This window comes from Paramormyrops kingsleyae, chromosome 20 (genome assembly GCF_048594095.1).
Source record: "Paramormyrops kingsleyae isolate MSU_618 chromosome 20, PKINGS_0.4, whole genome shotgun sequence".
Classification (NCBI taxonomy): Eukaryota; Metazoa; Chordata; class Actinopteri; order Osteoglossiformes; family Mormyridae; genus Paramormyrops; species Paramormyrops kingsleyae.
In genome coordinates this window covers 20,027,592-20,053,300 of record NC_132816.1, presented here as the reverse complement: position 1 = coordinate 20,053,300, position 25,709 = coordinate 20,027,592, and the positions used below count along the sequence as shown (strand labels likewise).

General features: G+C 49.4%; 1 protein-coding gene across 4 annotated transcripts in view; it reads left to right on the top strand.

Annotated features, from left to right (window-relative positions):
* kcnip2 (Kv channel interacting protein 2) overlaps nucleotides 1–25,709 on the top strand; it is a 69,946-nt gene that overhangs the window by 23,635 nt on the left and 20,602 nt on the right. The window contains exon 1 of one of the 4 annotated variants that reach the window (XM_023820573.2): nucleotides 11,472–11,743. The exons of the other annotated variants lie outside the window; for them this stretch is intronic. Coding sequence (XP_023676341.1) covers nucleotides 11,656–11,743 — 88 coding nt within the window. The 5' untranslated portion in view covers nucleotides 11,472–11,655. Of the gene's footprint in view, nucleotides 1–11,471; nucleotides 11,744–25,709 lie in introns of those variants that run through there. 4 annotated transcript variants of the gene reach the window in all.

Sequence of the window (25,709 nt, the reverse complement as noted above, 5' to 3'; positions counted from 1 at the left end):
AGAACCAAAGATTGGACTTAAAACTCTGAGATATGCTGAAGGTCTTTTAGTCAGTCTTGGATATCTCTGCAATGCACAGTAACATTAAAGCTAATAATGTCATTAGCGAGTAGAACTTAATTGGTTTAGGCGTGCAGATGTATAAGCAAGACTGTAAGCTGCTTGTGCAGGAGGGAATACTGCATTATTGTGAGTGATATCATTTACATAATAATGTAATGTGGTGTGCTGGGTAACTCTGAGGGGGACAAGATGGCAGAAAGGTCACTGGTTTGGGGATCAAATGGTGTCTTTGTTTCCATTCCATGTTTGTTGTAAGGATGCATCGTGCCTGGGAGGGGTGGGGGTCAGACCGGCTGCGGATAGAGGGAGAAAGCTCTGCGTCGGGTTTTAATGATGCGTCAATACGAGGGAACTCATTAATGCAGAGCGCCGATGCATGTTGTCGATATTTACCGGGATTAAAGGGGCACCTTGCATGCCTAGAAATGCCGGTTCACCATCCGGAATGTTTTTTGGACTTAAGTCTGTAGGGGATCAGAGGTTGGGATTCACCAGTTTATGGGATGTGAAGAGGAAGTGAAGGAGAACATGGAAACAGCAGTCGGTTACGGATGAGAAGAAAGTGGACCAGTTTAATGGTTTTTTTGTTTCGATTTAGCTAGTGCTTATGAGGGGGGATAGTCACACACTTCATTTAATTATTATGTAATTTGCCCTCTGTTATTGTTCAGCACTTGCATTTTGTTGTGGACCAATTACTGCATGACCAGTACTGACTGGTGTGCTAATTAAATTAGAGCCTGACTTCCCTGGGGATTTGCGCGGATGCATTTCGGTCTGGACAGCGCACCAGTGAGAGTTGCTAATTCAGAGCCGACCCCCCCCCCCCCCCTTACAGAAGCTGCCCACTCTTTGTGGAGAGGCCTCTCTCAGCACAGTGCGCAGCGGCGATAAAGAGCAGTCCGTCTTTCAGACACCCTTGACGGCCGTTTTGTTTTCCCGATCCATTCTCCCGGCCTAATCGCCGTCGGCGTGTCCGCACGTCCGCTAATCCTGCGCCACGTGGAAGCTTTGAGAAGTGAAGAGGCACAGTGGAGGGAGCCAGCAGGGGTGTAATGAAGAGAGAGTCTCACTGGGGGGGGGGTGGCTCGGCTCCTGTCAGGCGTTAAACACCTTGAGTAATTCATTTAGGAATCTTTCTACCCCTCATCTGCTTTCCCTGGGAAATACCTTCAGCGTTGCGCTACCACTGATACGCACTGTGGAAGTAAGTAATAGGAGTAAGTAATGTAGCACAGTGAGGAAGAGGCTCCCTTTACCTGTGGACTAGTGTTGGGTGTGGTGCATTCTGGGAAAAGTGTGCACTGAGATGCTGGATCTGTCTGCCTTTTGGGGTGGGGTGGTTTCTGAGAGGCAGCTGGCTTGTGGGTGGCTGTACCAAATTGAACACAACGGGGAGGGGGCACACAGGTGGAACGCGTCACTTTTGGGCTCATGACGAGGACTGTTTGAGTAGATCTTCTTAGTCACACACAGGAATGGAATTCACTGCCATGTTGTAGCATGGATGGCCAATGGTAGTGACATTGGTGGCAACCGGTGACCCTATTTTTCCAGAGATGGTGGTTAAGGACCCAGGACTCAGCATACAGGATGTTAAGGAAGGAGAATTAATATCTGCCTTTTTAAATGCGTCACACGGTAAGCATTGTGTGAATGTTTTGGCCGTGAAAATACTAATCGTCACTGGATCAGATCGCCAAGCAGAACTGGAGCTCTGACACCAGAGCAGGCCCCTCCTTCAGGGGGCACTAAGTAGGCGTTCAGTTCTGGGAGCTCCAGCTGGAAAGTTTCAAAGCGTGTGGCCATTTAGGCTCCCGCCGGTGCCCACTCGCGTTCTGCCGTGGGCAGCAGCATGGAGCGTGGGTTGGTGCTGCTGGTGGTGGGGGGGGGGGGCTTGGTTGCTCGCGTTTCGTTTATTATTTTTGTATCGCAGTGCTGTGTGCTTTTCATGCTCTCAATCCTCTAAGGCCTCCCTCACTTGGAGGCATGCTGAGCTTCTCCGTTGGGGGGGGGGGGGGGGGGGGGGATTCCACATGGCTCACAGGAAGGCGTGTTCTCCATGCGCCATGCACGGCTGGGTGGGTGCGGGCGGTTCTCTTGATGTAGAGGGGCAATAAGGAGCTCTTTTCAGCACTGTGATTTCGTCGTTGGCATGGAAACACTATCATTCCACTGCCGAATGTAAACTTTTATTTTTATGGATTTAAACATTTGCCGAGTGCCCGTTTACATTGAGATGCAGACGCTTCTTCCGGAGGGCGAACCTGGAGGGTGACGACATGAATGTTCACGTTCTCCGCTTTGTCATTTGCTGTTAAGCAGCAGGCGTTATGTGTCGTACCAATAATCAGTGTGATCGACTGGCGAGAACATGGGATATATAAACAGCCCCCGCACCCCCCCCCCACCTCTGATATTACACATGCCTTCTCCACTTTGTCGATACTGAACAAACTGTCTGTAATGTTGTTGTCAGCTTGAGTTCATTTGGTGCACCTCTGCTGTAATAATGTACTGTGTTACTGATGTATCAATAATGGTTCATTTTCTTATTTTTGTGTGTACCATCGATTACATGCCAGTCAGTGATGTCATAGAGGAACATGTGGTTTGTGTTTACGCTCAGCTGGCTGAAGATCCATTCCTCATTGTTGAGTCTCTGATTGATAGAGTCAAAAGCTTCTGACGATGTAGGACATGTTCTGCTGGACTTGGTCTAATTGCTTCCAAATCTGTCCATGGGGGGACAGTTGCAGATCCCACTGGCAGATCCTCCTGGGACCTGCGCATTTGCAGGACTGGGGTGCGTCTTCCGAAGGATAATCATTGCCTTTATATTTCTTGAACAAACCAACTTGATGGAGGAGATCCAAACATCCGCAGCCCACAGGATTTCAGACGGCGAGGAATTATGTGGACCGGGCCGCCGCCGGTTCCTCCACACAGAACAGCCTGCCCCTCTGAAATGCAGCCCAGATCGGGGCTTACAAGCAGGGCTCGCTGGGGGCCGGGTGGACGAGTGGGTAGAGATAAACATCAAAGAAAGGCTGTGGGGGTGTTTGGGGATTTTGTGTGACGGATCAGCGATGGGAGACATTGCCTCTTTCGCTGGGATCAATAGTCTCTTATTATATGTCCTTGGCAGGAGATCAGTCCGTCAGAGGGTCTTGGAGTAAGAGCCAGCAGTGTAGAGTTAGGGAAACATTAAGGCCATCTTGGTGTCCATATTCAGGGGATCTCTAACTGACCTTTTGGTCTGTAGGTGTAATTTCCACACCTCTGTCTCCCACATTGTCTCAATTCTCATCTCTCTGCTTGTCTTCTCTCAAGTCTTCTCTGCTTTCCTCCATCTGTGGAGGTGCCTCAGTTTTGCCGAGATGAAGTGCGCCCCCTGCTGCCCAACCTCTGTGCGCGCATGTGCAGCCGCAGGGGTGCCTCAGTTTTTAGCGACCGAGGGGATACACCTTCTCTCCCTGCCGGCTGTGCCGTCCAGCCCGAAACACGGCAGCTGGGCCGTGGGTGTCACCCCCCCCCTGTGGAGTCCTGCCCATTCCGCCCCAACTCCTGGCAGCACGCCTCCATCTATACCCAGGTCACACTGTCACGCTGTCATTCCCCCGTAACCGAGGCAACCACACGCACGCCCGCCCGCCGCACACACGCGAGCCCAAGCTCCTTCCCAAAGTCAGAGAGGATGCCGGAACTGTAGTCCAGCTGGCAGGCATGATGTCACGAGCACTAGCTGCAGGGATGACAATTAGCTGGCTGGAGAACTTATTTAGTCAAAGTTGCGCACACTCTGCATAATATCTCTTTAATGTCACAGTGTTTTGATTGGCATGTCAATCACTGCAGAAAGATCAAATACAGTTGCTCAGTATGGCTGTTGTTTAATGTTGTACTACTTTTGATTAAAAGCTCAAAATGATCAAAAATATGTATATGTATTTCTTGCCTGTTTGATGGGTGCCCGCGTTAGGAGGAAGGAGAGACCGGGCCCCCCCCAGGATGCCTTGTACAGCTTTGGCTGGCTGTGTTCTCACAGGGTCCCATAGGAGAGACATGCTTTCCTGTGTCGACCCAGAGCTTATCAGACACTGGTATTTGGGGCTTGTTATGTAAGTTATTGATCGTTTATAAAGCTTCATGTTCGGACAGGAAAGTGCAGCCACAGCGTGCGGCCGTGGTCAGGACTGCCTCAGATTCTTGGTAGTGGGTTTCCCGTTCTCAGGGGCGTTTCCCAAAACCATAGTTAGCAACACATGGCTAGATCCATTCAGCTGCATGGTTCCAACTATGTAAGCTGCTAATGCGGGTGAAGGTGTGACATGAAAGAAGCACCGTGATTGGCTGGAGGGCCGGAGTGGGCGTCGCCAGAAGAGTCCGGCAAATGCCAGCATTCTGCGTGGCTCCTCTGCCCGCCAGGAAACCCGGGGGCCTGCCCATGGCAGTAACTACAGTGTGAATTTGTGGGGGGGGGTACAAAACGTCTGGAGCAGCTTTTACACACAGAAAAAAAACTGCACGTGTGGCTTAATTCCACCTCCTACTGTACAGAATGTCTCAGACCCCGACCCAACACCCACCCCTGCTCCTCTATGCCTACATACAACCCACTGCAACTCCTTCCACAGAGGTGGGGGTGGTTGGGGGGGGGGGGAGTGCAGTAAATTTTGCCTGATGGATTAAAAGGGCTGCTGGCCTTTAGGTGAGACATGACGTATGACGTGGTCCTTTTGATAGCTAGATGTCCGCCATTGATCACTGCTCACATATACCTCACTATATATGCTTTGTGAATACGGGGCTCAAGTGGATTATGGATTGGTGCTCTGGGGTGCAGCATTTTCCATGCCGGTGAATGGAGCGAACCACGCCTTTATGTTAGCATGGCGGGTGGGCGGGTGGTGTTTATGCGAGAGACTGTAGCCCAAGCGGTAAGAATGGCAGTCATCACCAGTGGTGCATCTCTTCCACTCAAAGACACCTCTGGTGGCTAATGGTTTCTCTCAGTTCAGTGAAAGGGGGGGGGGGGGGAGGAAAAACAAACAGACACAACACGATAAAGACAATAAGAGCAGCAGCTGTCTTTATCAGTGTAAAATAGAGCCTGGAATAATGGTCGTGGGTGAGGTCACTCTGGTGCGCTTTGCAGTCATAACTCAGAGCAGTTATGAGTGTGAAATTAAAAGGGTTGTGGGTGGAGCACGACCCCATTGAAACCTGAGCCTCAGCTGAATGACCGCAGCGCCGGTGCCTCCGCTTGTTTAGGCCGTCATAAGATTTGCGGCAGGTGCACATTAGCGCGCCGTTAGCCTGTATTGCCAGGAGGAAGCACCCACTGCGGTCGTATCATTAAAAGATATAGAGCAATAGCAAGTGAACTGTGTAATGAGCACATTAAACGCCGAGAAGTATTCTACTTCAGGGAGGCCGGCCGAAAACGATTCCACGCGGTGGTTCAACAGTGCCACCTACTGGGTCAAAATGGCTGCTTCCGTTGGCGTTCATTATGTACTCTGCGTAATGTAGTCAAACCTTTTGATGGATTTTAAAATTTCATGAAGCACATTACGGAGAATATTGTTCGTATTTCAACTTTTAGGGTCATTTTCGGGTAGAGATATTCAACAGTAATCCCCTTTATCCAAAATTACATTCATGAGGCATAGTTGAAGACGGTGGAATGTAATAACCAAATTATTTATTAACTACAAAAATGAGCCATATCACGCTTAATTAACAGTAACGATACAACGTTCATGGCAGGGAGGAGCAATCACTTTCCGACACAACGGTTACCAAAGGCCAAATTAATCGGAATGGACGCGCGCCCCCTGCTGTCCAAAATACGTGTAACAGTTGTGTGAAGATACTTCGGCGCAGGCGTGGCCAGTCGCATCCGCACAGGGCCAGTGTGTATGCAGGATTCTGGGATAACCTGTAGGTCAGCTGTTCAAACCCAGGCGTCAGGACTCTTCAGCCAATCAGTCCTCTGATTAGTAATCTAATTACGGAGTTGCAGCGAAAACTCGCATACACAACGACCGTGCAACAAATACCCAATTCTTAAGCTGTATTTTATTTTAGTGTGGTACACTGTACATTTGAACAGTAGTGTCGTTTCAGGCTCAGAAAATAATTATCATACATCATACATTTCCGTTTAAAATGTAAATTTTCAGAACCTTCGAGCAGAAAATATGTAGATATCTGCTGTGTTTACATTGTTCGCCTCTAGTCTATATGCTGGCAAACACAACATAGACCGAAAATAAACAGACGGAAGACTGAAGTCAGATTCTGCACTTGTTATTTAAGCTCCAAAACTCCAATTTCCCTGTGTTATAGCCACAGACGTAGAGGGTACTTGATGATGTGCAGGATCTGACAGATTAATAAAAACGTGCCGGACCCTGTGGGACCCCGATTGCCTGACAGGAGGCGCTGATGCCCTGCACGGACAATTTCCATTTTCGCGCACAATTCCGTGCGCTCCGCAATGAATAAAAGTGTCAAGAAAGTCAATGAAATTACATGTAAAACGCCGGCAGAAATGGAGACAGGACACGAGTCACATTCGTGCTTAACACATAAACCGTATTGCCTGCCTCACAGTAGCTACAGACACACCCCTGTGGGTTTATCATTGAAAGAAATGGCGCGACCAGAAGAATGTGAAGGGGCCCCGACGTACGGAGCCGCTCATTAGCCAGCTGTCGTTTGTAAACAGTACTTTTTGTGAACGAATATTCGTGATCGCAACGATTCCTTCAGTGATTCTTCGTTCACGGCCGATATACACTGTTATTATCCACCTGTTGGTGTGATATACAGACATCTCTGAGTCAGCATGACAAATATTACATTCGTTTACATTTATGCTTGTTTTTACCAGACGCAAAGCAATGCACATACACATGAGGTCATTTATAATTTAAAGTACCTAAGAAATGAAAATACTTTTAATACAATTTTATAAAGCATAAAGTGAGCACCACATCGATGAGACAATGTCTAAGGGTATATGTCGGAAGTGGAGCAATTGTTTAGTTGACCAAACAATAAGGAGCGATTCGCCGAAAAGACTTGCAATTTCTTGTATAATCTCCGTCTTTTCGTGCGCTTTTTTTTTCGGGGACGCCGGGTTGCAGTGGCTGCTTTTATGCGTTAGATGGCAGCAGCGTCTCAGTAACGGATAAGCGCGCAATCCCGCAGAAGACTGACGGAGCCAGCCGGCTATTTTCTTATCATGTTGTGGCCGATTTTTTGAGGCAGTTTTGAGCCCTGGAGCGGCATATTTCAGTCTGGGACAGCACCTTTGCTTTACTGATCTACAGACGTTGTGATTGTAGTCGAACTGTGAGCGGAGTCATTGCCATAGCCCAAGCTAGAAGACTCAGGCAGGTACATGCTTTGTGATGCAATTGCTCACCCTAGAGTGTCTGCATGGGCCAGACAGTCTGTGTCCCTCTGGGATGCTTGTGTCTTACGTAACGGTTTAGCAACAAGCTGTATTCCATTTGGGTGGAACCTTCTGGTCACTAGTCATGTGACCTGCCGTATCTTATTGTGTCTCACTGCAGGTTCCCTTATCAGTTTTCCCTGTCTCCCCTCGTCATCAGGCATTGATCCATGGGTAAGTGCAATCACCGAAACCTGTAAGGGTCAATGCGGCTAATTATGCTGTGTTCACGGTGTTTACCTACTTATCGGGCATCGACTGATCTCAGACACCTGCTGTGGGTTACAGGTTACGGTAGGATTGCGGTATTAATACTTGCTGCAGGATTATGACAGAACGGAAGTTTAAATCTCCTCTCTGGTGTAACAATTAAAATGGAGCTTTAAATCTGACACAGGGTATTACAGAATGAATGTATACCCACTTGTCATGGGATTACAGTAAAACAGGTTTAAACACCTGACACAGTACATTATCACGGATTTAAGCAGTAGGGGCAGACTTGTTTATCTTTAAATATAAATCATTAATTGTTTCTTGCTGACTCTGTATGCTTCAGTTTGACTGGGCAGTACAGACCCAGTTACGGCGTGTTCCTCGGAATGATGACAGAATGCCACACACGCACATTTGTGTTCATATTTTTGTGGGGACTGTCCATTACTTTCTATAGGGAAAACCCTAATCCCAACATGAGGACTTTAACCCCTACCCAATCCTAACCTTAACCATAGGTAACCAAACAAAGCACGAGAGGTATTTTTAGATTTTTGATTGCAGTCACGCATTGTGATAAAATTGACTTTCCCCTTAGGGGGACTAAAAACATGGTCCCCACAATGTCAAAATAACAGGGGCATTTGGTCCCCACAACGTACTGTATACATAACACACAGACACACACTGCCCGTGGGGACTGGAGGTTAGTGCTGTACAAATAATTTCACAGCCCCCTGCCGGTTCTTGCATTATGTGCCATCTTCACACCAGCTTCCCAGTTTCTTTTATTGCACCATTTTTGTGCCAATAAGCCCCAATCACACCATTGTTGTATTTTTTGAAACAAATGTTTAATTTATATTCCCCTATTAGTCTTAGATCCTCACAACTCCTGTGCCGATCGTATCTGCGCTGTGTTAAGCCCCAGTAAGTCGGTACTGTCCTGCGGTAATACCTTTGTAATTAGTAGTGTTCTGTTTATCTTACCCCCAGAGAAATGTTCTGACGTCGAGGCAGCCCAGCTGTGTCTTAGCCAGAGGTCCCGTAACCGTGGCAACTCGTGCGCCACCGCACGATTTGGTGGTGACATCATCGCCCGGAGTGACAGCGAGTTTCTGAAAAGCGGCGTGCGGGGTGATAGCACTGTAGCGTTTCGTACAGTAGCATTTCGATCAAGAAGGACCACGTGCAGAATGTTCAAATGAGGAGTCGTAGGTGAAACGGAAAAATGAATAAGTGAATATTCTGCTAGTCTGGTATTTATTTTACTGGATGTTTATTAATTGTTTAGACGTCTTTTGGAGAGGGAATCGTTGCAGGTTTAGTCGTTTGCCTCCTGTTTTTAGCATATTTTCAGGTCGCATTTCATCAGCGTGGTACAGCAGCCATGTCCTTTCTGGGATTTGAGTCCATGACCTTACCGGCGCACGCATAATGTACAGTGCACTGACACTGAGCCCAGTCTGGCTGGCACTGTTCATGCCCAAGTGCACAGCCACATGTCCTGCTGCTATACCCACACAACAGATGGCTCCCCCTGCTGGTGGTCCTAGTCCTAGTTTGACTCATCTATATGACCGCATATAGATTATCCTACCAAGAGTCAAGTCACAGGTGTAGATACAGATGGATTTTACCAGTGCGTTGGCCCCTGTTTTGCCTTAATTAATATTTACATGTGATTTATGCACTATATTTCCGGGTAGAAGCCTGTTAGTATTCCGTCCAAGTCCTTTAAAATCCTCTAACATTTGAAGGTGGTCGCGGTGATGGGATATATTTCAGTTCATACCAAAAAATCTTGTTGGGTTGAAGTCTGGGGTTTCTTCTGGAGTTCACTGTGATCCAGGTCTATTATCCCCAAAACAAGATGTTTGTGAATTTTGTAATCATGTCAAATTTTCTTAATCTGTGCTTCTTCCATCTATCCATCCATCCATCCATCCATCCATTTTCCAACCCGCTTGTCCTACTGGGTCGTGGGGGGTCCGGAGCCTATCCCGGAAGCTATGGGCACGAGGCAGGGAACAACCCTGGACGGGGGGCCAGCCCATCGCAGGGCACACTCACACACCATGCACTCACGCACACACACACCTAAGGGCAAGTTAGTAACTCCGATTAGCCTCAGCATGTCTTTGGACTGTGGGGGGAAACTGGAGTATCTGTGCTTCATTTTATGGCAAATACTGTTAGGAATAAATAGATATGGAAATATTTGTAATAGTCAGCATGTGTGAGAGCTCCTGTAGTAGTAGACAGAGTGTGTAGGAAGGCTATGGGTTAATGGATGAGTTTAATAAAAAATAGCAAAAATCAGCTGAGAGACTCAATGTAACGGGTCTCTGTGAGCCTCAAGATTTGATCTGAAAAATCAAACCATCCTTTCCTCCATCCATCCATCCATCCATCCATCAATCTATCCACCCATTTTCAGTCACTGCTCATCTAGTGAGGGCGAGGCCAATGTACAATACCTCTACATGCATCGTCATAGAACCCCTGGGGGTATTTTGAGTAAGAAATCCACCAAATGAACGTCCCTGTGGATTGTGGGAGGGCAGCGCACAGCCTTCAGACGGGTGGTTCCGGCTGGATTGCAGCCTTTGGATATGTCTCCGCCGGCACCTTCAGATGTCCGCCGCTGTGCCCCTCCGGAATCGTGCCGTCGGATTGTCCTCTGGAGCCGCGGCGTCAGGCTGCCCTTAATGATACTGGGCTTTGCAGCCAGCCGGGGATTGGCTGGGCACGCAGCGCCGAGTCCGCGGTTGCCGGGGCGACTGTAATCACCTCTAATTCACAGCAGCCCAGGCGATATGAAAGTGAAATCTGGCTTCGGAAAAAAATCGGGGCGAGAACAGACACGAGAGAGGGAAGGAGAACAGACACGAGAGAGGGAAGGAGGGAGATCGGGAAGGAGAACAGATGAAGGAGGATGCATCTGCTCCAGGCGTCCTTGCAAGGTCATGCGGGGTCAGCCTCACCAGAGGGGCGGGACTTGGGAAATGCTTTCTGTTGTACCCGCTACTGAACTAGAGCATTCTGGGTAGGGAGGGCATTGGTTGAGTTAGTCTCACAGCACGTGTCATTGAGAGAGAGCATAACAAGTCACCTTGGCTTCACCCTGGCAGGATTCCACTGCTCCTGGTACAATCCTGACTCCGACGCGACCCAACGGTGACCCCACCGTGACCTCACTGAAACCCGGGCACCACCCTGTTGGGCGGGAAGTGGAGCCTCAGTGCTCTGCCAGCTTCTCTGATTCTCTCTCTCTCTTTGCAGTTCTAAACGTGCAGGGCGACGGCTCTCTGGCCTCCCTGCATCGCTGGTGGGGGAGCAGGAGGTGGAGGAGCAGGAGGTGGAGGAGCAGGAGGTGGGGGAGCAGGAGGTGGAGGAGCACTCGCGCGACTCGCTGGCATCTTCTGCTCCTTTTAAGTGCCTCCTCAGCCCTCGGTCTGTCCCATGTAAAAAAAAAAATATCGTTTTAGGAAGTATGAGAAATAAAAGTATTTCACGGTTAGCATGATCGTTATGGTGCTTCAGTCTGGAGTTTAACATTTTTTTATTAAGATTTTTTCACTCTGAGGATGTGTGATGACAGTTCTCCTCCAGGGTGTACGTTGTGGGGGTGGGGGCCGTACGTCACTTGTGGGGGGGGGGGGGGGGCGGAGCACCGCCTCTCTCCGTCGAGCGGAACGCCCCACAGGTGGAGCCGAGCGGGAGAAGGGCGGGCGCGAGCCGCGTGTGTATGTGCGTGTGCGGCGCATGCTTCTGCGCGCGTGTTCCTGTGTGTGCGTGCGTGTGTGTGAGCGCAGCACGGGAGCAGCACAGCGGCAGGAGGATCCGGAGCCGTCGCACGCCGGAGATCGCTTCCCCCCTCCCGCAAACCCGCCGCCGCGAGCGCTATGAGCCAGTGCAGAAAGCGCTGCCGCACGCGCATCAGCAGAGTGGGGCGCTATGTCTACCGCCTGCTCACCGGCACGCTGACCCAAGGTAGGGGGCTGTGGGACCAGGGGGGAGGGGGGTCCTTCGGTTATTGGCTCCTCACTGCAGAGGTCGCCACGCTGTCCTGGGTTCGCGAGATGGAGCCCGGGCGTGCCGGCGTTGCGGTGACGGCAGAGAAGGTTATCGTCCACCCTCTGCTCACTTCGGGCCACTTTGTGTCGTCTTCCTCCTCCTTCTTCCTCCTCCTCCTCTTCATTCCAGGTGGGCTTTTCATGCTCAGCTTGAGAATTTCGTTTCCTCCCTTGAATAATGTAGAGTCGCGACCCCCCCACCACGATGACATGGGGTCGCCGGGGCTGTTTTTTGTGCTTCCCCCATCCCAGAAAGTGTTAGGGTACCGGGGGGCAGTGACCAGCACAGCGTTAGCAGGTGATCGCGGGAGGGGGAAGCGGGGCCGTTCTCGGCAGGTGTGTGGACGAGCGTCACCCTCCCAGGGACTGTCACCTGACCGCTAAGTAGGTCAGCAGTGATGGGGGGGGGGGGGGGGGCGGGTCACGCGGCCGGGAAGCCGTCTCTGTATCCGAGGTACAGCTTTGGCGACCTGTGACCCCCCATCTGAGAGCCTGTGTCTCGGTTCTCTGTTGCCCCCCCATGTGACGGATTTCAGATCCTCTGCAGGATGTGACCAGAGCGAGCTTAGTGCATCACCTGCGTGGGAGTGGCTGCTTCGGAGCACGGTCCCCCCCAGGTTCAGAGGAGGAGGAAAGGTCCGCAGACATTCAGCCCCCCGCCCCTAACCCTCCTTTGTTACTCTTCGTGTTTTACCCCCGTCCACCTGGACTGGCGAGTTTGGGGCGGCACTCAGGGTAAAGATTGCGGCCATTTAGCCAATAACCTCCACAGTGTTTCCCAGGTAATCAGCCAGGATGGCCCAATTAAATCAGGTTAATAATGGGCACTTCTGCATAACCAGGTTAAACGGGGTTAACCAGAGGTGCATGGTGAGTTATAGCCAGCCGGTTGTCTGGGGGGGGCTGAACGTGCCTCTCCTTACACATCTTAGTGAAGCGTTATTATTGTTACTATATTTTTTATCTAAAGCTAATCATAAGTTGCCTGTAACAGGTTTATTTGCTAAAGTTTCTCAAATATTTATAATTCCAGATGTTGAATGATTATTTTCTTTGGTCACTGTTAAGAGGAATCAGACCAGTCCCTCTGTGGTTTTCGGAGGCGCTGGCTCTGGGCGCCTGTTTTCCTGTCCCTGGCGGCTCCGGCCCGCTCTGCCCGGTGGCTTCTCACACCTCCCATTTCGGGGAAGAAAAGAGCGGATGTTTCTCTGCCAGCTGGGGCGGGAGGCGGTATAAATGACCTTGATGAATAATTTGGGCTCTGCACGCGGGCGGCTCAGGTAAAAATCAGGGGGGGGGCTCGGGGTCGTTGGCAGCTGTGCGGACGGGGTCTTCATCTCGCCGCGATAAGAATATTCTGTTTTTATTTAATTTATTTTTTTTAGTTTACACCTGCTGCTGTTGCCATGGAGATGGTCTTGTACACCTGCGGGGCTGGTGCCTAACTGGCCCTTTTTTGTGACAAGTAGCCAAGGAACATGATTTTTTTTTTTTGGGAAGGGGGGCACCGCGGCAAACATCACACCTAAGCAGCCTCCACAACCAAACACCCCCCCCCCCCCGTTTCTCCCACTATTCTTTGTTTCATTTCAGCTTCAGCCACGCCGGGGGCCTTGAAGCTGCTCAGCCGCTGTGAAAATGCTCCCTCTGTGCCAATGTTTACCCCCCCGCCTGAGTGACACGGGGGGCCGGATTAAAATCCGCTCCCGTCCTAAGCCTTAGCATAGCTTAGCTTCGTTATCTCGTGGTCTCTGGCTGCATCGCCCCGGGTTCGAGGGCTTCGTCCTGCAGTCCTAAGACATACTTTTATTGTAACTATAAATCACTCAAATTGTGTGTGTGTAGGGGGGGGTGGATGTTTGTATATATTACTTTGTGGGGACCAAACGTCCCTCAGCTCAATTTTCAAAAAATCTGTGACTGCAATCAAAAAACTAAAAATGGCGAAACGCTTGTGTTTTGTTTGGCTATATATGGTTGAGGTTAGGGATGGGTGGGGGTTAGGGTTAGGGTTAGAGATGGGTAGGGGTTAAGGTTGTCATACTCAGGATTAGGGTTTTTCTGTTAGAAATGAATGGACTGTCCCCACAAAGATATGAATAGAAATGTGTGTGTGTGTGTGTGAGTGTGTGTGCTCTGTGATTGGCTGGCAGCCTATCCAGGGCAGGTGACACTGACCTGCATAAACAGTGGTCAGCGGGTAGTGTAGTGGTTAAGGACCATAAGGACCAGTTCGGTACCAGCAGGGACCCTGCCGATGTACCCATCAGTGAACTGAAGTGCTCCAGTAAAGCACTGAGCCGTATGATAGGGGAGAAACTGCAGGTCTCTTTGAAAGCTTCAGTTAAGCTCTTACTGATGGACTGTGTGTTTCAGAATGCGCGCTGCCTGTTTAAATCCCCCACCCCTGTCTTTCTGTCCCCCCTTTTCCCCTGGGCCTTTGTGACGTGTGTCTGCCAAAGTGATGCAGATGGACCAGTGCGAGGTGCTGGGTGTCACCTGCTAGCTGGCCGGCTCAAAGGGCACGGTCCTCGCGCCCCGCCGCACGCCACGGTCGGACTGAAGGCCGGTCCTGACCGTAAAATGCTGGCTGGCCTTTATTTAGTGATTTTTCTGGCCCAGGACCAGAACCGGGACTGTGCAAGAACGACATCCAACATCCGACAGTGCGACTGGCGTTTTTTGTTTGGCTGGTGTGTGTGTGTGTTTGTGTGTTTCTATGTATGCCTCTGGGATGGGGGGGGGGGGTAGTGTTGTCTCCCCTCAGCCAAACTGGAGCTGTACTGTGGTACTGCACACGACGCAGCTCCGCAGGCTCCCTCGTTCCACGCCTGACAGTCGGTTTGCCATGCGAGGCGTGTGTCTGAACGCGTGACATGTCACACGAGCCGATGGCGCGGCTCAGATCTCCGCGGGAGCCGCAGGGAACGACGGAGCGCAAGACGGATCGTGGGATTCTGCTGCTCGGCTCAGAAAGTGTCTGGTCAGAAACAGAGGGGCGTCTGTACCTAAGCGTCTGTACCTAGGCGTCTGTACCTGCGCTGTCGCATCGCAGCATGCAGACAAGGCCGGTGAAGCAGATTACGCCTTTGTCAAGTGTAGTGTTTGTCTTAGCATATAATGTATATGTCTTGTAACTTGGAAAAACAAATGTTGCCTTTTCTGTGTTTCCATTCCTTGAATCTTTTCTGCATCTGCCTTACTGGAAACTCACTGGGATACTCTCCATACTCATCAGGTGTTGGGAATGCTTCCCGAATTTCCTGCGCAAGAAATTGCTTCCGAAACAGAAGCATCCAGGTCTGTCCTACGTTTCCTTTTGTCATCTTCTCTTTCGATGTTCTTTCACACTTCCTTGTTCAGACCCTGTGTACAGAAGGGTCGGCTCTTGAAAGTAGATGGTTGTCAAAGAGCTTCTTCCTAGTGAGTTCCACCTTGGCCCCCAAACTGACATTATGTAAAAAATACACACTTTTCAGGATAATTCTGTGCCTTTGCTTGTTCTGATTTTTTCTGGACCCACAGAATGTTGCTTTGGGATAAAATAAAAGAGATACAACAGATTTAACTTGGTAGCCAAGCTATGCTGTCCCTCTGGACATACAGTCAGATCAAAATGCATTAATCTAGATAAAACACACATCCAGGCTAGAGGTGCATTAATAAAACAGAGGTGGTGGCTCGAGGCGGAAGGAGAGGCAGGCAACACAGAAGACTGAGGAGTCCTAGAGAATTCCTGCAAGGGAAACTTCAAGACAAAGACGTAGGTGGACTTGGACTTCAGAGGAAGAGCTCATGACCCCAGTGAGACGTTTTCAGAATCTGTGAGAGCTTAGCTGGAGTGGGAGAGAACATGACGAGTAGGTGACAGACTCTCAGTCGGAGGACATTTACAGTCCGCCTGCCGTGGAGAGGGAGGAGTCACCCAGAGCGGAGACCTGTCCCCCCCCCACAGCCAGCTGCATCCTCACATGGCCCTGCAGCTTACTGGGGACACAAGCCGAAAGCATTATATAAATCTTATGTAGCTTCTTAGCTACAATTGTACCCAAGATATCAACAGGAGAATTTCATCTGGATTTCTATCATGCAATGTGTGTGTGTGTGTGTGAGTGAGACACTTTTTGTCCCCAAAGTGCGGTAAAACCTGTAACGTCCTTACTTTTGGGGATACTTCTACCAGGTCCCCTTTTGGATAACCTCAATTTCATAAAAATCTGTGAATGCAGTCAAAAACTAAAAATGTCGAAAGTGTTATATTTTGGTTGGTTACTTATGGTTAAGGTTAGGGCTGGGTAGGGTAAGGTTGTCATGTTGGGATTAGAGTTTTCCCCAGAGAAATTAATGGACGGCCCCCACAAAGATATGAACACAAATGTGTGTGTGTGTCTGTGTGTGTGTGTGGAGGAGAGAGAGAGAGTGCAGTCTAGTCCGGGGCTCTGTGATCTCGGTCCCTCTGCCCTCGGCCCTGCAGACCGGCTCTGTGATTTCGGCCCCTCTGCACTCGGCCCTGCAGACCGGCTCTGTGACCTCAATCCCTCTGCACTCGGCCCTGCAGACCGGCTCTGTGATCTCGGTCCCTCTGCACTCGGCCCTGCAGACCGGCTCTGTGATCTCGATCCCTCTGCACTCGGCCCTGCAGACCGGCTCTGTGATCTCGATCCCTCTGCACTCGGCCCTGCAGACCGGCTCTGTGATCTCGGTCCCTCTGCACTCAGCCCTGCAGACCGGCTCTCTGCAGTAATGACATCATCTCCTTCTTCTCCCACATTTTCTTTTAACCGCTTCTGTGTTTCCTTTTGGGGAAATGGCTCGACCCCCATGGCCTGACGTCCCGATGAGGCCATCTGCTGAGCGTTTAATGCAGTAACGCCCATCCTTCTCCGCACTCCTGCTTCACACTTTCCGCTCTCGTTCTTCACCCCCGAAGTTCTGCTTCGGGAGTGACCACCGTGAAGGGCGACGGAACGTGGCACCGGCACGCGAGGGGTTAAAAGCCCACCATGCCTGCACACTAAGTGACACTAAGTGACACCGGGGTAATGAGACACAGCTCGGTTCCTCGCTTGCCCTCCACCTCGCCAGACAGGAAGGGGGTTTAAAAAATCACCTTCACGGCCTCCGTGTCAGTGAATCAGGCTTTGCACGTTTTCTATAAATAAAACCTTGTTGAGAGTCGGGGGCGCGGGGGGAGGGGGGAGAGTGGAGACGGAAGCCTTGGTCTTGTGAGGTTGGATGGGTCATGGCAGGAAAAGGCGTTTTCTCCTTTTATTTTATTTTTTAGTATTTGATCTGATGTGTTTATTTTTGAAGGGGAGGGGGGCACTGGCTGGAACTCAGCTTGGCTGGCCCTACAGCGCTCTCTTGATTCATCACCCTGACACATGGCATACTGATTCAGAAAGCCTGGCTCCCGTTTCCTTAAAATTGCACACGCGCGCCCACACACACACACACACACACACACACACACCATCGTGGTCCGTAGGATGTGACCCGTAGCTGTTTTTTTTTCCCACTGACATTCTGCCGGAGGGTGAAGCTTTAGGTTTTAATCACACTTTATCTCTGGGTAAAACATGAGTGAAATTCATGCCCATTTCAGAGATTCATGCCCATTTCAGAGATTCATGCCCATTTCAGAGATTCATGCCCATTTCAGAGATTCATGCCCATTTCAGAGATTCATGCCCATTTCAGAGATTCATGCCCATTTCAGAGATTCATGCCCATTTCAGAGATTCATGCCCATTTCAGAGAGCGGAGCCACGTGACACAGGAAATGGGGAATTTGTGGACCGAGGAGGCTGTGTCAGGATTACAGGGACAGGGCAAATGGAGCACAGTGGGGAAACACGGCAACCGAAAATATGGGAGATTTTAGAGAAAAAGACTAAGAAGATGGATGAATGAATTGAGCCATCTGCGGCGAGTGCTGGTGTAGAACTGGATGGATGGCATGCCGGTCTGGGCAGGTTTACTCAGGCTAGTAATAAAAAATTTATAGCAGTCGAATAAACAAGGAATAGGGGCATGTAAACAGCACAGCATTCCTGCCCACCCGATTTCCCCACCCAAGTCAGTCACACAGCCCCCGCATCGCCCCCACCCCGACCCACCACATTTCTCCAAAGTCCCTCCCCGGTGCTGAATCTGGTAGACTCACATTTGATCATAAATGAAAAACCCCCAGTGTTCCAGCAGAAAACCAGCCTTTCCCCTCTGTAAGGAACCAGGTCCAGTCTTCTACCCGTTGCCTGCTAGATGAATTTTGAGTTTGTCCAGAAAAAAAAACCCCGCAACCCAATCAGTCCATGTTTTATTCCCTGTGTGTCCGACTGTATGAATCTTAACAAACACTTTCACACATTTCCTTGGTAGTATGCTGTAGTCCTTCTTTGTCGGTGACTTCCTGCTGTATGAATATTAACAAACTTTCACGCTTTTCTGTGGTAGTATGCTGGTAGTGGTTGTGTTTCTCATTGTAAACACTGGCAAGCGGAAATGTTATTTTCCCAGTTGTCAGAGGGCAGAGCACGGATTCATTTGAGGGGAGCAGTAATCAATATCAGAGCAACGCGACGACTCGAACAGCACATAAGCTCTCTTCCCTGCGCACTTCTGGCACAAATTGGGGAAGCAAATGTCACTTGTTGACTTAAGCCGGTGACTTTGCCCAGAAACCTAGAGGTACGGCTGACATAATACACTGTTTACTTTGGATGTCTGAGAAAAAGCCTGGAATGGAACAAAACTAACTTTTTTTTTTGGTGGGATTTGCCGTAAAGTTGCACTTCTTCTGTCAACCAGCTCCTCTCGATGCCAGGGAGATTCTGAGCACCCATATGCCCATTAGGAGACTTAGAGAGTGTTGCCCCCGCCAAGCTGGGTCAAGCAGGAAGCTGAATGACACCCCCATCATGCCCTTGTAAAAGTGGAGCTGCCTGTGCACTCAGCAGAAGAGTCGTCCACGACCTGCCGCCTTTCCAGGGTGATGGATCTCAGTCTGCATAGATCGCTCCGTGGACCCAGAGAGCTCGGGGCCGATTATAAGTAACCTCAGATCTTCAGATGAAAGGCACGGAGGGAGGAAACATCTCCCTTGGTGTTTATAGAACGTTAAATTAAACTGTTTGAATCCCAGCGCAATTCATCATTACCGCAGCAGAAAGATCAAATATCAATTAAAAATACCAAGACGGAACCAAAGGATTGATTTTTGTATTTATCACTTCTTAAGAAAAAATGTAGCACTTGCCTCTAAAGGAGGAAATGTGTTTGTCACCTGCAGACTAACCTAGTTTCAGTTTAGTGGGGCATAATTGCTATGAACTACCTTTGAAAACCCAGTAGTACATTTTCCGAAACACTGATGCACTCTGAGCAGTGTTATTCATAGGGGTTTGGTCTCTTTTAGGTCACATCCGGGTGCTGCTTGACACCTGTTTTCTGTCTGAGACGGCATCACGCTCCCATGTGGGAAACCTCCACAATGCGCCCTTTGTCTTGCTGTTACCCGGAGCAATCAGTATTGCATTGATTTTTACCGTCTTTCTTGAGTTGGTGCTGATGAGTATCTGCAGGGCTGAGGACCTTTCTGCGAAGAGCAGACGCTGCTTTCCAGTCGGCGCCTGTGTGGAAATGTGTCCGGATGCCTTGACAGGTCGCGACCCGCCAGGTGTAGGTTGACAGATGTAGAAGATTGTGATCCACCTGGTCCAGCCTTCCTGCTTCCTTCAGCCCCTGTCCAAAGTGCAGATCTGCCCAGTTCCTACCTCGTACTAATTAAGAGGAAGGTGATTAGCCAATACAGATGGACAGCCACACTCCTTATGTCTGCTTACAACAAATGGGTGTAAGTCATTTCTGGCCTTTAATACCGATTGGCCAGCCTGGTATCATGTGACATGTCATGTGACATGTCATGTGATGGAGAGGAGCTGATTCTCAGTTTTGCTGTAATGGATTGGTAATCCTGTATTTTTGCCTGAGGCAGCTAGCGGCATGGGGGCGGAGGGGATGGAGGACAGTGACCTTGAGCTGCTCGGGGTCTCCTTTTCCGCTGAGCATTTGTAAAAGGGAGTGATGAAAGTGTCCTTCAGTATATCAGGTATTTCAGCACAGTCCTTAGAACCTCCCTTCAAGACACACAGAGAAACAAACAGACATACATACACCCCCCCACCCCCCCGCACAACTGAAATCTCGTCCCGCTGGGAGCAGCCGGTCGCTTCTACTAAGCCACTCGGGCATGATGGGGGTGGGGGAGGGTGAGGCAGGAGCAAGGACGCGGTGACCTCAGAGTCGCTACCTGTGACCTACATAGAGCATCCGAAAAAAAACATGTCTCTAGTTCCTTCTATGATTCTGATCTCGTCCCAAAATGCACCACAGCAGCCTGAGAATAGCCGGTGCTGGTTGCTGGAGCGTACGCCTACACCATGTCAGGAAGACGCAGGCGTGAAATCGGCCCCTCGGCGGAGGGGAAGTGTGTTTCTGATGTCATGTCTTTTTGGCGCAGCGACGGTGCTGTCATGCCAAAATCTGGCATCGCCGTTTAAGTGCGTAACCCGGCCCTGTGCGTTGCAGTGCGTAACCCGGCTGTGTGCGTTTCAGTGCGTAACCCGGCTGTGTGCGTTTTAGTGCGTAACCCGGCCCTGTGCGTTTACCTCTTCCTGGGTCTCAGATTGAAAAGCTCTTTCGCACAGACCGGCGCGTTCGCAGTCTCGGTGCCCGCTGCAGTCTCGCCAGGCAGTCTCCGAAAACTAATTTTATCGCCGGTTCGCAGCCGGCGTGTGGTCTCACCGGGGGGCGCCATTCAGCACCGACTTCGGTGATTCGCCCGATGCCTCACACCCCCCGTGGTTTTCTCACGCCGGCGTGTGTAAACAAAGCGTTCCCGGAGAGAGCACAACTGCAGTATGAAAAGAAGCTCGGATTTACGCCTATATACTTTCCCTGGACTGGGGGGGCGGGGGGGGGGGGGGGACAGGCCATTCATTACTGCAGCTGTGCTCCCTGTCAGGAATCATTTCTCTGTGCCGTTTACATCCAACCCATATGTAGTCTTACTGTGATAAATAGCTATTGAGTGTGAATTATAAGAGGCTATAGGAGCAGAGTTCAGAAATGGTTAATGAACCCATTGGGTGGTCGACGTGGACCTAGTCACAGTGGTCTAGAACAAGCACGCATGTCTCCTCTGACGCTGCGTGACTGTTTTGCAATTGACATCTCATTGTCTTTCTAGAAGGTTCTTGCAGTAGACAACAGTATTGTTTTGTATTTACTTGTGCGAGTAGAGGGAGGGTTGGTTAGAAATCCGCAGCGAGCCACCTGGGCATCATCCTGAAAGTGATCCGGGTTTATGTACCCCTCTCACTTTCGCCCAGCACTCGTGATCACCGTCCCTTCTCAAGTCGGGGAAACCCGCAGGCTGAGGGCACGTCCACTGGCGTCCCGAGAGCCCTCTGCGTTTTCTTTTTCGTGATGAGTCATCATGAAGTGTCCTTAGATGTGGAAAATATCACTTATCCTTTGGCTCGTGAATCATCGTGAGGTTCCAGCTGAGAGTCGAGTATCTGCTGGACCCGCCGTCCCGGGTGCATTGAATTCCTCCAGCGGCTGACAAATCGCTGTTGCGGCTGTTGTTTTTATTTTCCGAGAGTGCCAGATTAACCATGACGGCGAGACGCCGGGTCTTAACTGAGCTTTTTAACAGCGACTTGATGCATCTCTAAAATCTGCTGTACGGTTTCAGCCCACAGCCGTAATGGATGGTGCTAATCTTGCCTATGCATGCTGTGTAATGACAAATACCCGGGGGCCCTGAATGAACAATCTCCACACAGACGCTTTGTTGCATAAAATGGAGATAATTAGTAAGAAAAACGCCCGGTTCCTCGGTTTCCCTTAATGAAGCATGTGCTGCAGTCAAGTGTTTCCTCTGCTAATTGCTCATTAAAACGCATCTGCGATTGAGCCTAACGGTGGCCCCAGTGGAGTGTGGTTCAAGCCCAAGTGTACTGTCACCCCATGGAGGTAGCTTTCTGCTACCATTCTGCTGTTTACCCAAAGTGGCTCACACAACTTGTAATTCAAGTTTTTATAATTTATCCTGTTGATTATACAGTTGATTGTTTTACAGAACCAATTCAAATTAAGAACCTCCCTGAGGGGCACAGTAGCAAGGCTCACTGTAGATGATGCCCCCCCCCAAGGACACATTTGGTACAGCTCAGTGCAGATGGGCCCCCCTGAAGGGTGCAATGGTAGGGCCCACAGTAGGAGAACCTCCCTGAAAGGCTCAGTGATAGGGCTGATTGTGGGTAAGACTCCCTGAAGGGTACAATGATAAAAAAAACATTATAGGAAAATCTCCATAAAGGTCACAATGGCAGGAAAACTATGGTGAGAACCTGTCTCAAGGGTCCAATGATAGAGCTCATTATGGGAAAGCCAACATCAAGGGCAAGGGCACAATGATAGGGACACTATGGGAGAACCTCCCTGAAGAGCACAATGGTATGGCCCACTGTGGGTGAGCCTCACTGAAGGGCACAATGGTATGGCCCACTGTGGGTGAGCCTCACTGAACGGCACAATGGTATTGCCCACTGTGGGTGAGCCTCGCTGAAGGGCACATTGGTATGGCCCACCGTGGGTGAGCCTCGTTGAAGAGCACAATGGTATGGCCCACTGTGGGTGAGCCTCCTTGAAGGGCACAATGGTATGGCCCACTGTGGGTGAGCCTCCTTGAAGGGCACAATGGCATGGCCCACTGTGGGTAAGACTCCCAGGAAGGGCACAGTGGTAGGGCTCTGGATGAACCTCCCTAAAGGGCACAATGATAAAGACACAATAGGAGAATGGAGAATCTCCATGAAGGGTACAATGGTATGGCCCACTGTGGAGGAGCCTCCTGAAAGGCCCAATGGTATGGCTCATTATGGGGGAGCCTCTGTGAAGGGCTGAGTGGTAGGGATACAATGAACCTATAACCTGAAACATTTTACGAGTAGACATTCTTGTTCAGATGACATCAATGCAAATGCAATATCAATGTATAATGAGTGAAGTATATTACCTTGATATGTGCTTCTGCACTCAAGTCAACAGATTTATTCTGCACTCATTCTGTCTTAGTCTGTGTAGTATCGTTGCACTGTACCCGTTGATGCAGAAGCGTACGTTTCCAGCTGGAAGTAAAAAGCATGGCTTTGATCGTTTCTGATGCTGGGATCTTTTGATTATATCGCTGAAGCGCAACACGGGACGTAAATAGCAACCTTTTCTTCAGCAGATGGCAAAAATAGTTTCCAGCGAGACAGAGTGTTTCTATTTTAGTCAGGCGGTGGAAAGAATGAACTTTTGAGATCATGACAGAAGTCCTTAAATACTGCATTTTTATTAGTTCTAAATGAACTAATAGTCTTCACCACCTGAGGTAAATGATAAAGCAATGAGACAAGTGTATTTAAACAAGGACACCACTGCCACCTTGTGGCTGACCGGGCACAGCACCCTCTCCTAACCTATGTCTCTGTGTGCATTAGGAAAGGAGAGTGTAGCTGTGAATGTGTCATTGCCTATGAGGCTGCCTTTGTGGGGGGGTCCATTATGAAGCGGCCTGGTCCGGGTCCAGGCATTACCACAAGTTATGCCATCCCGATGAGACAACTTCCCAATGGACATTTGTGTTTCACAGCGCCAAGGCATCCGGCCAAGCAGCCATTCTCTGCCAGGCCTGACTGCTCCCTCTCCCCTATGAGGAGGTCAGATTTGAGCTGTAGAAAGGCAGGATCCCCACAATGGATTACAGGTGTCAGGTCGAGGACATTGGCTCAGGCTTGGCATTGAGCTCGTCATCATGGCCGTGTTGTTCATTATTTATTTTAAGGCTCAGAAAAGGCTTCTGTTGACTTGGCATATAGGTGAATCCTGGAATGCTGGTAAGTCCTCCCACCAAAAGAGGGCGACTCAGAGACGGATTTTGAGTGGGATGTGTATAGAGGTGCAGGAGGACGGCACGGACCGATGGTGCTGGGTGGTTTGAGGATGTCCTCCAAATAGCATTGTGTGAATCCCCAGAGACCTCTGGCCTGTGATCTGCATACATTATTACGTTCTGCACCATGCACCCTTTAGTGTTCCGCAGGATACTCTTCTTGACACAAACTGCCAGATGTAACTCATATTTTCATGGCCTGTGCTTTGCAGATTGTTTAAACCTTTCTGCTCATGCATGTTGACTGCCGCTTAGTTTTGTGCTCTTTGCTTTACAGAACGATCAGATGGTTGCCGGTTCAAATCCTGAAGCTGGCAAAGTGATGTCACCATTAGGCCCTTGAGCAAAAGCCTTTGACTCCCAACTACGGCAACTGCACTGGCTGATCCTGCTCTCTGATCCTCACTTCGACAAAAGTCTCAGCTAAACAAATATAAACAAAGTGTATAGTTACTGCTCCTTCACCCTTCCAGTCAGAAGCCTCCTCGATGGGCCCATTTACTTATGGATAAGGACTCCTGCCAACCACCAGCATGCAACAATTTAAACTGCAGGTGAAAGAGGGAGTGGACTACAGTTTGGTCCATTTGTTTGAAGCATCCAACTGCATGGATGTGCCAAGATGCTCAGCGAGTGTCCAGCAGAGGTCCTCATTGAGCTGACAAACATTCACTATCGAGCTAGACAGTGATGGTTGCCTTTGTTGCTTTCTAGACGGATGTGCTGATCTTTTAATGCTAGTCCTTAGCAAATTATCCTACCTTTATATTCAGCTTGAAGTCTACTAGTCATTGTGCCAAATACCAGCGTCCCTCTAAGGCTGTTTTACTGGTATAGTGAGCTGAGATAATCAAGGCATTGTTTTTTTAAAAAGACCTTATGATTTTATGATTTATGAAGTGTTTTTCAGAGCACATCTACAATTTAAAAACTGATGGTCAACTTCAGTTCAGCCTAAGTCCATGCATAGGTGCTGCTCTTGTATACTTGAACATAGATAAATTAGTGCTGAAGAAACAAATTTTACCCATTTAAAACTATTTTTAATTTGCATCATTTTGACATCTGCCAGCCAGGCCCACCAGGTAACCCTAAGCATGAATTCTCATCAACAGTATTACCAGTGACAAGCATCCTATGTTTAACTGTTATCATGGCTTGAATTAAAGAAGAGAGTGTCTATCTTCTGATTCATATTCATATTCTCTTCCTGAACACAACACAGCTGGACAACGCAGGTGGAAGTAAGAAGGAATAAAAAAGTAGGCATTACTGTAAACACTGTGGACTGGTTTTGGGCTCTGCCCCATCTGTGACCTTTTTGAGTACATTGTGCTTCCTTTTGGACTCTCCCAGTGCGCCAGTTTTTTTTAACTAATCCTTATTATTCAAAGCCCAGAAGGTACCTTCCTAGTGCTGAGATTAATTACTGGCACCACAGCCAGGACGTCCTGGCTCTAAGGGTCACAGCTCTCCGGGGTGTTTGAGGCATGCAAATGAAGGGGCGGGGCTAGATTTTAGGTAGCCACCCTTGGATGAGTTTAATTACAGTCGAATATCACACCTCGGGGAGGTTCTTCAGCCTTTGTCGAGCTAGCATGGAGGGAGCTTAGGTCTGTATGCACTGTGACTGGAGGCCAATATCTATTATTGCACAAGAGCTTCAAGGAAACCCTCAAATGGTACATATTCCAAGTGCTGATCTCATGGGTTGGAGGGCTGATTCAGCATTAGCATTTTTCTGAAGTGACATTGATATACATTAGTCACAGTTTTTAGTCCACAACACAACTGCCAGATGATTTCTCAGACTCAACGTGCTTTCCGGAAACCACATGGCCGGGCCTAAGGGGGAGTCTGAACAATTTAAAAACGA